At 36.6% G+C, this 13,656-nt stretch overlaps 1 protein-coding gene across 1 annotated transcript in view; it reads left to right on the plus strand.

The window, feature by feature from the left end:
- sws (patatin like phospholipase domain containing sws) overlaps window positions 1-13,656 on the plus strand; it is a 50,445-nt gene that overhangs the window by 17,605 nt on the left and 19,184 nt on the right. The window contains exons 8-16 of the mRNA XM_073079191.1: window positions 284-412; window positions 1,008-1,103; window positions 1,401-1,496; window positions 2,145-2,276; window positions 4,679-4,775; window positions 5,137-5,345; window positions 6,106-6,261; window positions 6,732-6,888; window positions 7,611-7,769. Coding sequence (XP_072935292.1) covers window positions 284-412; window positions 1,008-1,103; window positions 1,401-1,496; window positions 2,145-2,276; window positions 4,679-4,775; window positions 5,137-5,345; window positions 6,106-6,261; window positions 6,732-6,888; window positions 7,611-7,769 — 1,231 coding nt within the window. The remainder of the gene's footprint in view (window positions 1-283; window positions 413-1,007; window positions 1,104-1,400; window positions 1,497-2,144; window positions 2,277-4,678; window positions 4,776-5,136; window positions 5,346-6,105; window positions 6,262-6,731; window positions 6,889-7,610; window positions 7,770-13,656) is intronic.

Genomic DNA, 13,656 nt, shown 5'->3' on the forward strand with positions numbered 1-13,656 from the left:
ACAATCATTTGTAATAATTCAAAAATCAAACATATATCGGAGGTCCGGGCGGTGCGTTGTTTCATATTTTCTTAATTGAAATGATAAATGAGGTTCTTAAAATTGGTAAAAATGGAAATTATTCAATTATGTAGACTATACCTAGGAATAGTTTGTTTTATTTTTTTTCAACAAATTTTAGCTTTTAGACAGCTATTTTTGTATTTATATAAAGGCTAGTAAAACGCTAGTGGAACACAGAAAACTCAAATCTAGAGATACTCCATCTAATTATTTTTTTCAGGGCAAAGAGAAACGCCGACCAACGACAGTGGCGTCCTCCCCCGGCAAGTCGAGCAAGATGTTCACGGTCGACAGCTATCCTAATATACACTCGCCGCACCACAGCGAGAAGACGCTCTCGGATCATTTGGTAAGTTGTATGGGACTTTCTTTTTGAGAAATGCTACATCAGAGCATGGTTTTTTAATTTTACGTATGATTGATAAATACATAATGGGTGAAAAGTAGGATAACTCGTTCCCGGTAATTTTTTGAAGTTATATTAGATTGTAAAGCGATATTGAAGCATGGTTTTTCAATTTTACGCAGGATCTCTAGATAAATATTTATTGAGTAAATATAGTTCAGGATAGTTTAAAATTTTTGTGTATCTTTGTGTGGAAGCATTATCGAAATCATATCAGCTGTTTCCAATATTAGAATAAGAATAGACTTTGACTTCATTAGCCATTTTTTTCAGCAACAAAGAGTTCTTTTCTATTGGTGTTGATGATTTTATTCCGTTACAAAATACTCCACACAACCTGTAATTTGTAATTCCGAAATCACATATTTTTTAATTGTGTTTTTGTTATATGCCGATAAACATGATCATGAGTCTTTGTTTTTCATTGTAATTTTGTTATTAACCAACTTCCATGAAGTTTATCGACCTGTTTTTAATTTTTGTTTGAGTGTTTTTTCTCACTAACCGAATGTGACTTTATCCTCCATGGTGTGAATAGCAGGAGTCAGGTCCGCCGCCCTCGTCACCCATACACATCCAGGGTCGGAAGCCCAGGCCTGACATGGTGCCTGATATCACTTCGAACACGCCTCAGGTAAGGTCATATCACATACTTACATTTTGGCAAAGTAAAACTTTAAAAAATGATCACTTAGTATTGATTGCCAGTAAGGTTTGTATTGATTTGGTTTGTCTTCGGTTAAAATACCTGTTCTTAATGGAGTTGACTACAGATTTACATGCGCAGTGACCACTTAACTACTATCAGGTGGACTGCATGCTCATTCCCTACTGTAGTTTTATAAAAAGGTCTAAAAATGATTTAAAATGAATATTAAAATTTATTTTATTTTGTTAATAGTATCTGTTTTATTTTTGTATATTGTTACAGCAACAACCAGACGTACAGCCGACCTCGTCATCTTTCCAGAGGAACAAAGACGGTTCTTCGTTTAAGAAACACAACACAGATAACCTTGACGAACAGGTAATGTTTATTTGCAACTGGTTCTCACTCAAGAAACTTTAATTATCTGAGAAAATGTATCAATAATATAGCTCAAGTCGAAATAATTTACTTATATGTTTAATTTACTATAATAGGTAGCTATTTTAATATTCATATGGTATTGTTACAGTAGTTAATCTTAAAGTCAAACATTATGTGGGAGCCCTCACGTAAGAGGTTTTTTAAATGTTTATTTTAATGCATCGGCAAACGAAAAAGCATACAGGTGTCATCCAGTGTTGTCATATTGCACTTGAAAAATATATAAGAAAATCAAAATACGAGATAATCATAATTAAAAATATATTAATATAGAAAATAGATACTTCATATCAGCTTTGTGACTTGCGTCATAAACTCTGATTGAAATATTTTTTGTTAAATATGTTACATAATATAATTGTGTTGGTAGAAGAACCTCACTGAGTCAGACTCTCTTTTGGCTGTTTCTAAAAGGTACGCTACACTTTCACAGTCGATGTAAATATTGACTGTAATTCATTGAGTTACTTACCGGATCTTCTCAGTCGAGTTTCCGATGCGTTAGTAGTTTAAGAAAAAATATTGTAACATGCAATTCATTCATTCATTTCACTGCGGCTATTACATTTCTCTGTTTATATGCAGGCCTTAATCCAAATAGCGACCGAAGCATTCGTGAAGGAGCTGGGCCTCGAGAGCGAGCAAGTGTTGCGCGGTAACGTGCAGGTGCGGGACCTGCCCGCGGGCACATACATCATGAAGGAGGAGAGCCATAAGGTGTGTTCGTTCTTTCTTTCGGTCTTTTAGTTTTTTGGTTCATAATATAATTTATTGCAAAATGACCAGTTAGAAATGGGCAGTACTTGTGGAATTTGTAGAAGTTAAAGATTAATGTTATAAATATGAATAGTTGTTCAATTCAATTCAATTCAGTTTATTTGCAAGAACATAGTGATATACATGGGTCTTAAAATTAACATACATTCTTATGTTCTACCCCTATGGGTGTGCAAAATTAGGTATTTATAAGGAATTAAAATATTTACAATTAGCATTTATATAACTGCAATGGAAACAAAATAATAATAATAATCAAGGTCAAATAATAATTGTACATAATAACAATAATTAATACATTTTCCTAGTGTTCAAAACAATAGCTAGGACAATAATATAATGCGATTAAAATGTCATAATATGTTTCTCTCGTTCTTTTATTTATTTGGTTTGTTAGGATGTTGCGAAGGGTGAATTGATTGCCCAATTGGATTCGGGTAGTTGTTGTGGAATTTTTGGAGGTTTTGAGTTTTGGAGGAGATTTTATAACGTAAGAAATTTAATTATTATTAAAATTGATAAAAATAAACAATTGCTTAAAAATATGTTCTATGTCACTTTCACAATTTAGACAAGTCCAACGACACCTTATATGTTAATATCTGTCGAGTCGATTGGGTTGTAGGACGCGCCAAAGAATGAGACATAGATAACATATTTACGCTCGAAAAATACACAGTCAAAGTAAAATTTTGGATATATGTTTTATTTAATTTATTATTTTTTACATACCGACTGTATGTATATTAATCTAACTTTAGAGATAATAATAAATGCTTTCTGTATTTTTATAGGCCAAAATTTATTTGTGTGTTATTTTTAACATAGATTTCAATTGCAATTTGGACCCATAAGCACAAAGTTCGTGGCATGTTATTTATGTGTGCGTAGCTTACTCACTCTGCTTTAATGATAGGCAAAATAACATACAATTAATCGATTCTGTTTATTGGAATTAAATTATAATATTTAAAAAAAATACTACATGTAGTAAGATTAGCGACATGTTGTATGTCTCATATTGACAAAGATACACTTGAAAGTACCTCACAATATTTGATCAACAAACATTTTTATTATGAATATATATACATAACAATACTTAAATGGTCAGAAGTGAAGTGAAGGACATGTGAAAACATACGGTATATGGTACGGTTTGGCCCCTAAATTGCTTCCACCCATCCACTTTTTTTTTTTTTTTTTTTATAATATAGGAGTAGAAGACGAGCATGCAGTCCACCTGATGGTAAGTGGCTACTGCCGCCCATGAATATCTGTAATCAACCTCAGATAGGATAAGATATTCCTACCTGAGGTCGGCCACAGATGCGCCGCTACCCCTGAGGACTAAGCTGGAACGCCTCGGAAAAGTCTGTCTCCCTTACCACACCCTTCAAACCGGAACACAGCAGCGCCTAACACTGCTGTTATTAGGTAGAAATAGGTGTGGCGGTGGTGCTGCCGGAGTCTTTAATACAGAGTTGAAAATCTGTAGCCAATATGCTATACTTATGAGATTGGACATAAACCTGTACTGTAACCGTTAATGCAAGTACTACCCTGGCATTCCCACTTGTGGAAACCCGTGCCCGGCAGTCAATCAGCTTGTAACGATTATTATTTCTGTCCCTGAAAGCTGTTTTATAGTATGCCGGGCGAGCCAGAGATTGTTCAGGTAGCTACTGACTTACGTGAGTGGTTTGACCGAGTGGATTTTGAGTTACCTCATGCAGTCATTCACGACATTCACATTAAAAATAGTTATGTATGATCATAGGTGTCATGTTGTGTGAATGAAATGATTGGTACACTCAGGTTCGGTAAATGTTTAATTCAAATTCATTATTTGTTTCGGTGTTTAAAAATACTTTAGTTTTTTACTTTACATAGTAAATAATAGAATTTTCAAAATTATGTTCAAGACATTCATGAGGCATTTGCATAGTTTTAAGTATTACATAGAGTAGCAAGGAATGTTCGTTTTGTATTATTTACCTTAGTGATAAGTTTTTTGGAATTTTGATTTCTGGGTGTTCTTAGATTCACTTAGTTATTTTATTCATAAGATTAGTAACGAAAATTTTATGTCCGATGTAAACTTTTAATCGCACTTGATAGCTAACGCAGAATTGTAAGAGCATTATATAGATTAATAACTTGGCTTGAGACTTAAATCACAATTGTAAGCTTTACACAATAATTTTAAATATATTTTCAATTTCAATCGGTCTTAAAGTTTGGTGCGAGGTGGATAGTTTCATATAATATAAGATAATCGTTTGAGCAACTTACTTCGTGTACAATATTGTTTTAAAACATTTGTCATTGTGTTTCTATAGGACGTGGCTCTTGTATACCTGCTGTCGGGAGCCCTGCTTGTTTCACAGCGGGTAACTGAAGGTGGCGGTGAAGTGCATATGTTCACTGCCTATCCAGGTAAAAATCTTAATTATTTCCTTAGCAAATACCTTATTTATTGTTTATTATGTGTAGCCGTTGCTCATTTAAAGCCTGATAAAATCGGGCTCCTACTTTATTACATACATATTGCATATTTTTTGTGATACGTAGTTTAAAAAGAACTTCTGTTATTATGCTGTATTGTATTATTTCCGGTTATGATAATTGAATATGACTCATGTGATTAAATTCTTTTCTATCGAATTCAATAGAAATTTAAATGACTAACTTCTTATTTAGTTGTAATTCGAAAATGAACAAAAATCTTTTCTTAATACTCCTGATATTTAATATTTCTATGTTCTCATTTATATCCTTATTAAATATTTAATTTTAGGTGAAGTGGAGGGTGGTCTAGCGGTGTTGACCGGCGAGCCGAGTTTCTTCTCCATCCGCGCGAAGCATTTCTCCCGCATCGGGCTGCTGTCCAAGACGACGGTGTACAGCATCATGCGCGAGCGACCGTCAGTAGTGCTGCATATAGCTAACACTGTGGTGCGGAGACTGTCGCCCTTCGTGCGGCAGGTCGACTTCGCGCTAGACTGGGTGAGTTTTGAGATTGAAAGAGGCTGAAAGGCCTGGGTCCAAATTTTATTTGTTGGTCTGTCCATTCAACCGTTAGTACGTACGTCAGACCATACGTTGGTAGCGTAGGTACTTGGCCCGTTTATCAGTGTAAATGACTTATGTTTAAAGTTCTGTGTCTTCGAGCGACTATAAGTACTTGCTTAAAATTTAAAACTTAAGCTTGAATCTAGAAGACGGCAGTTCCTACCAGTTATAAGCAACGGATAGGTGTGAAATTCTGGATGCTAACATAAGTTAGCCTACCCACCAAACAAAAAATTAGGCATAGCCACTATAGGCGCATTTTCCATGGCCATGAAACTTTATAATAATCTACCCCACCAAATAAAAGAAATAAATAAAGAACATAAGTATTATAAAAAATAAAAACAGGTTAATTGAAAAATGCTATTACAATTATAACGAATTTCTAAATGAATGAAAAAATAGACATAAAATATACCTACCTATTGCTCTTATAATATTTAAAAAAAATATATTGTAGACTTATTTACTACTCATTAATTATTCTTATAAATTACGATTTTGTGACAGCCATTTATTTAGAACGCATTAATCGGCATATTAAATTTTTGGTGCGTTTTTTGACTAAGTATAAATCCTTTATACCTATTGTAACCCAAAAAACATACTAAATACAGATTATGAATTATGAATATGATGATTCTTTAGTTAAAAGTTCGAAGCATTTTACAACACTTATGTATTTTGTTCGCAGGTATTTTTAGAGTCAGGTCGTGCAGTCTACCGTCAAGACGAGGAGTCCGGTTCAACGTTCATAGTACTCAGTGGGCGTCTACGTTCAGTGATCACGCATCCAAACGGCAAGAAGGAGCTTGTCGGGGAGTACGGCAAGGGCGACCTAGTGGGCATTGTGAGTAACAGTAAATATATTTTTCTTTCTCAAAGCTAACATAGGAGTAAGATCCATTATATGTATGCTCGATTGGAGCTGTATTTCCTTTCCGTGCGTTCTCACAATTTCTTGCATCACGTGATCGGTGGTGGGGGCTAATTGTACAATAAAGTTTAGAATTTCTACTACTTTGAAGAAGTTTAACTTAATTCAAAAATTATATTAATTAATGATATTAATTATAAATTTTTAAAAATAGTTTGCCAACTACGATTATGATAGGTGAGTCAGAAATTACTTTAAGGCTTTTAAAAAAAATTAAAAAGTATATAACACCTCACTTAGCAAAAAAAAAAAGAAACAGAATAATCGACCTATATTTTTTCGCCGATTTTGATTATTGGCTTTTGAACTCTCTCAAAATAAAGCTGCAGCTACCCCAATGGGGGCACAAAAAGTCTATGGGCTAATACCAAGTGGTGTTTCAGGTGGAAATGGTGACGCAAACACGCCGCAGTACGACCGTGATGGCGGTGCGCGACTCCGAGCTAGCGAAGCTGCCGGAGGGGTTGTTCAACGCGATCAAGCTTCGATTCCCCGTTGTGGTCACCAGGCTTATCAACCTGCTGGGGCACAGGATATTGGGTTAGTGTATTTATTGTTACTAAACAGATTTTTTTTATTTAACGTTATCGTTTTATCTACGAAATGTTTGTGGTGTACCTAAATGCTTAATTTAAAAATATTGTAGGCAACTATTTATTTCTGGTTTGAATATATCTATGTATTCATCGATAGTATAGAGAAATGCATGCGTATAATGGCGGACGGGTGCGTGGCGCAGAGTTTTATTTTATCTTAATATAGACTCGAACGAACATGCAGTCAATCTGATGGTAACGACAGCTTATCAAAATTTGTGTTAACCCTAGACAGGGTTAGAGTCTTATCGTAAATCTGTCACAGATGCGTTGTATCCCCTACCCAAACTTTCAAATTACAATATAGTCGTACTTACCACTCTATTATTAAAAAAAATATTAGAGTACAGTTAGGCGTATATCTATTCTGAGACCTGTTAAATGAAAATTAAATTACCGACGACCCGCGTGGCGGACCGATTACCATACCGGTCTGACGCGCAAAGGATTCCGGGTTCGATCTCTGGCCAGACAGATATTTGAATGATGAATATATATTTTGGATCGGGGTGTTTGTTTATTCGTCTATGTGTGTGTTCATGGCGCCTACGATACAGGGGATCCTAGTGCTGGGTTGTGAGTGTACCCTTTGTACTTCACTTCTATCTCTTATGTATTGATGTTTTTTGTACAAAAACTTATTAATAAAAAAATGTAATATTTCAGGGTCCTGGCAAAAACCCACCCGCGGTCTCGGCGGTGCCGCTGCGTTCGAGTCCCGTCCGTCGCAGCACAACTTCTCAACTGTTGCTGTCGTGCCCGTCAGCGATGATGTCCCGTTAACCGCTTTCACGTATGAACTGTACCACTCGCTCTGTGCTATTGGTGAGTTGATTTTTAAAGTAGTTTAGCGCTCTAAGACTCTTCGTAGCTCTTTGTTAGTTTGTGACGTTAAAAAATATTTTTTTATATTAATGAGTCTGTAGTGTATGTGGGTATTGTTTTTATAATATAGGAGTAGCAGCAGACGAGCATGCGGTCCACCTGATGGTAAGTGGCTACTGCCGCCCATGGACATCTGTAATCAACCCCAGATATAATTAGGTATTCCTACCTGAGGTCGACCACAGATGCGCCGCTACCCCTGAGGACTAAGCTGGAACGCCTCTGAAAAGTATGTCTCCCTTACCACACCCTTCAAAAAAGAACACAGCAGCGAATTACGTTAACGACAGCCGGAGGACTCAAAAAAAACCAAAGTTACTTTAAACTAATTTATTAAACTAATTAAATTACAATTTAAGATTATAGTGGTCGATGTGAGATCCAGCTATATAATGACAAATAATTCTAATTATAATTCAAATGAAAATTATTAAATGCTGATGTCGCGTCAGCTACATCTAAATTGAGGGCGCGCGTGGAGTTAACACGCGCTGCAGCGTCGGCGGTCTTCATCTAGGTCGCGCATGTAACACCTCCACCCCCAGAGCAGCAACTATTTGAGTACCTTGACCGAAAATGTTGCTGGTACGGCCTCCTGGGTTCTGGATCCTTCAGGAGTAGCATAGGTGTGAGCCTCGTCCTTTTTGGGTTCTGGTTTCTTTTCAGAGGTAGCGGTAGTGCGGTTCACATAGCGGCGAATTATTATAACTGCGGTGACTGCGAGTACCCCAAATATAATAGTGTAGAAGGGTAGCGTCGTATGGTATAGTGAAGAATTTGTGTTGTCCAAGGTGAGTGGCTTCTGAAGAAATATCCTGTCTTCTAATTTATGTAGACTTTTCAGGTTGACGGAGTTAAGAGTTATTTGGTTCATATTACTATCGTCTACGGAAATGTGATGATTGGGGATCTCCGTAATTTTCAGTGGCTGTCCTTTTACTTCATCGTTGATGTTAATGATTGTGATAGATTCTGTACGCAGGGAACATTCATATGGAATAGTGGCGAGATAACTTCCAGAAAGAGATAAGTATTCTTCACGGCCACACTTTAAATCCACTTTCGTAGGTTGTGGGAAGAAAAGAGTGTAGTGTTGTCCGTCCAACTGCTCCATGGCCTCCTTGGTGACTGTAATTTTTGTAGGACTGCAGGATTTATCTATCAGCTGGTGCGTAATGATGCTCTGGATACAATCAGTGTGCTCTCTTAAGAGATGGTTAATATTTTCTTCACAGAGAAGGTGGTGACCGAACTTCGGGCATTCAGCCTCCATGTACATGAATGCTTTTCCATCGGTTGCCATGAAAGGATACGGAGGTAAAAAGGTTTGTAAGAACTTGTTAGGAACGATGGAAAGGCGAAATAATTCGTAAGTGTCCGGGGATATAATCGGAAATTTAAATATTAATACTAATCGTTTATCAACGAAATAACTACCAGGTTTAATGACGTTATAATACTCTCTTAAATCAGCATCTAATATCTCATTACTACTATAAATTTTCCTAAGTTTAGTTAACATATGTTCTAAGTTATCTATACTTATCATACTATGATGAGTGCTCGATGCACGAATAAATGCTAAAATATTTTCTAGTTTAATTATTTCTAAATATAAATCCTCAGCGTTTTCACTGATAATAGCTAAGAGTTGTGCAAATTTGGCATACTTAACTTCGTAAATGTAATTTTTATCTAAAAGTAATTTAAATGTTTCATTTAACTTCTGTTGGTTCTCCACTAAGATGTCAATCAATTGTGAATGTTGAACCATCCAGGCTTTATTAAGGCTAACATGATTATTGAACTCAGATAACAATCTTTGCTCGTTATTCTCTAATATTTCTATTGCGCTGTTATATTTTTCGGCATCCAAATGATCCAAGTTACCAGTTACACTCTTAATTAATGATCCTAATCCATCGAAAATACCTCTTTTTGTGCGGTTAGGTTCTAAGCTTTTTAGTTGGGATCTTATCTTTATAAGTTTGGAGGTCAAATAGTCAATTTGAAGTTCATATATGGGTAGGGTGTTGTTGTCTAATTCAGTCTTAAAATAGTTCAATTGGTTGTCAATAGAGTTAAGTTGGTTTTCCAAGTCTGAGAGCTGTATATACTGTACAAAAGAATGGTAATGGGTAATAATTTTAGTTTGTCCAAGGTTAAAGGGTAGTAGTCCAGGTCCATTGTCAAGTGGTTCCAGTCTTATCTCGAGCGCCATCGTCAGGTGAGCTAACAGTACCAGTCGAAACCTGTAACAATTTTATTTGGGTTTCTTAGGCGCACGTTTAAGGCGGGATTTAGCGATGGGTCCTTTCTTTTTTGAGGTATATATGTGAATAGGGAGGTCGGCAAGGACGGTATCCTGTGTATATCGTGGTGCTAGTTTCTGTCTATTAGCTAATGGGTTTTTAATAAATACTTGTTGGTCAGGTGAGTATTCTATTTCGGGTTCGCGGTTCTTATTTCGGTTATTCATTAATTGGTTACGGTCAGCTGTGGTAGACTCGTTTATCAAGTCGTATACAGTCTTCATTTGTTCACGATGAGTTAAGATATACTGTTGCATTAAGTGCTCGGTAATGTCAATGTCCAGTGGGTCTCTAGGGTCAAAATGTCCTCTTATTATGTCGTGGGGTCTGCATTTAGTAAAGCTGTGTACTGAACTATTATATGCTAATATCGCATAAGGCATCTGATTAATTGTCGGTTCGTCCTTTTGTCTAAGTCGTAATATACGTAAATGCTCTAATAACGTCGAATGAAATCGTTCTATGATTCCATTATCATTAGGTGAATTAGGCAATGTTCGGTGGTGGTTAATTTTGTGAAGTCTTATAAATTCGGCGAAAAGTTGATTTGTGAATTCGGTTCCATTGTCGGTCACTATAGTCAGGGGTAGTCCGTGATGTGTACAGTAGGTCAATAATCCTTGTAAGATACTGAGGGCTGTACCGTCACGTAAATGATAGGCTTGTCCGTATTTTGAAAAGGAATCTACGAAGGTCAAATATTTCTCATTCTGTGCAGTGAATAAATCCATATGTACTATCTCAAAGGGTCTAGTTGTGGGTGGTACGATATTAAATTGTGGTTTGATAGGGTTTCTGTCATATTTAGTCTGTCCGCATATTGTACATTCGTTTATGTATTTGGTTATTTCTTCCTTCATTTTAGGCCAGTAATAACGACGGGAGAGGGACAAATAGCATTCATTAATGCCTCGATGGTTAGTCTTTCCCTCGTGATAGTGTTTTATTATCTCCTGTTGTCTTAGATATTCCTTTACGTCTTCTAGCTCAGTTTTAGCTAAAACTAAGTTCATAGACGAGTTTCTAAAGTTCCTCTGAAGGATTGGAATAACAGAATACATCCCTAGTGGTGGTGTGATTTTAAGGGCGGTCTTTATTTTGGGGTTAACGTATTCTTTAATTGCATTGACAACGTCTTGTTCTAAAGTCGACTCGGAGATTTGGATGTGGGTTCGTGTGTGCGTGTCAAAAGGTTTTGTAACTGTTGTCCGTCGTTTAATGTCACCTACGATTGTCAAGCAAATTTGTCTGTGGAATTTATTTAAGGGTTCGTCTGTGATGGGGATCTCTAAAATAGGGTCTTCATTGGATGTGTGTATGGTGGCTGTTGAAGATCCAGGGGGTTCAGGTCTCGTGGATAGATCGATTCCACATTCTCTAAGGAGGGATTCTATTTCCTCGTTATTAATCTGAACTCGGGATAGGGCGTCTGCGTTGGTGTTACATTTTCCTTTTTTGTAAATGATAGTGTAGTCGTATTCGCTCAGTTTAAGTCGCCATCGTGTCAGTCTAGAGTTCGGTTCTTTCAGGTTCATTATCCATTGGAGGGGTTTGTGGTCAGTCAAAATTTTAAATTTTCGTCCAAACAAATAGGGTCTGAAATACTTAGTCGCCCATACTATGGCTAAAAGTTCTTTCTCGATAGTGCTGTAGTTCATTTCACTATCGTTTAAGGTTCTAGAAGCATAGCAGATGGGTTTGTCTGAACCTATAGTACCTTGTGAAAGTACGGCTCCTATCGCTACGTTAGAAGCGTCTGTCGTTAAGATAAAGTCCTTTGTAAAGTCGGGATATTGGAGAATGGGGTCGTTAGTCAGTAAAGTCTTACATCTCTCAAAACAGTTAATGTATTCTGAGTCTAAAGTTATTTTATTTGATTTTTTTAAGCATTTAGTCATTGGTTTTGTCAGTCGTGCAAAGTCCGGTATAAATTTCCTATAATAGCCTAAAAGTCCTAAAAATTGTTTTATTTCTTTACTTGTCTTAGGTATTGGGTAATTTTGAATGGACTTAATTTTATCAGGGTTCGGTTTGATGCCTTCTCTAGTAATTACATGTCCAAGATAGGCTGTTTCTAATTTTAGAAATTCAGATTTATCCATCTGAATCTTAAAATTAGATTCTCGAAGTCTACTGAAAACCTTCTCGAGATTCAACATGTGTTCTTGTAGAGAAGTACTGAAAACTATGATGTCATCTAAATAAACCAAACATATTTCATTTTGAAGTCCTCTGAGTACATTGTCCATGACTCGTTGGAACGTCGATGGAGAATTTTTAAGTCCCATGGGCATGCGTAAGAACTCAAAGTGCCCATGTTCGACATTGAACGCGGTCTTAGGGATGTCGTCGGGGTTCATTTCGACCTGATAAAAACCTGAGGCTAAGTCCAAAGTTGTAAAATATTGACACCTACCAAGTTTGTCTAAGACGTCTGAAATATTAGGGATGGGGTATTTATCGTCAATAGTCTTGTCGTTAAGTTTTCGAAAGTCGACTACCAGTCTCCACTTTTGTTTGCCGGAAGCGTCCGCTTTCTTGGGTACTACCCAAATAGGCGAGCTCCAAGCAGAGTCCGAAGGTCGTATTATGCCTTGTTGTAACATTTTTTCTATCTGGTCTCTAACTTCTTGTCGGTGTACGAAAGGGTAGCGATAACTTTTGGTATATACTGGGATTTCGTCATGGGTCCTAATATTGTGTTTGATTTTGTTGGTAAATGTCAGGGGTTCTCCTTCTATATAAAATACGTCGGCATACTGTGCACACAAGGTCTTTAAGTTAGCTTGTTCTTCGGGGTTTAGGTGGTCAGTTCGAAGTCGGGCTAGTACGTCATTAACGCGACTTGGGTCTTGTTCCTTAAGGGTACACTCTGCGTTACAGAGTTCAATAGTCATTGGTCGGTCAAAGGTAAGTAATACGTCATTGTTTGTCGGGTTTCGGATCTCCACTATACCAGTATCGTCTGTCACTGTCGTAATGCATTCGTGTATAACACAATTGCATAAAAACTGTTCAGGGATGTATACGTCGCCATTAGGGTGATGAATAGGGATGGTCACTAGGCGAGAGGAGTTGGCCGGAATAATTTCTTCTGACTTAGGTTTTCTACACTGATAACGTAATAACGGTATACTTGCAAATTCAGTTAACAAAAGGTTATGTTTTAAATCTATTTTACAATTTTCTAACAAATCTAAGCCAATTAATCCGTCGAAATAGTTATGAAATTTATATATGAATAATTTAATATTTTTCTGGCTATTGAATTCCGGAAAACTAGGTATAGTAATTGAATGTTCATGCGTACTTGTCACACGCGAATTAGTGACTTCAAAAGGATCAAAGTTTCTTTGTATGTGTGAGAAAAAAGTATTTACGGCTTCAGGGCTTATAAAGGACTGGTTTGCACCGGTATCTACAAGGAATTTAAGAGGTGGATTGTGGAACTGAATATATGGTAATTCTTTTTTTGATTGCAAATTAAGTTCTATTCTGGTGTGGTTTCGCAGTGG

The sequence above is a fragment of the Epargyreus clarus genome, unplaced genomic scaffold (genome assembly GCF_041222505.1).
Source record: "Epargyreus clarus isolate Ecla_fem2 unplaced genomic scaffold, WU_Ecla_fem_2.2 ptg000014l, whole genome shotgun sequence".
In the NCBI taxonomy this organism is placed as follows: Eukaryota; Metazoa; Arthropoda; class Insecta; order Lepidoptera; family Hesperiidae; genus Epargyreus; species Epargyreus clarus.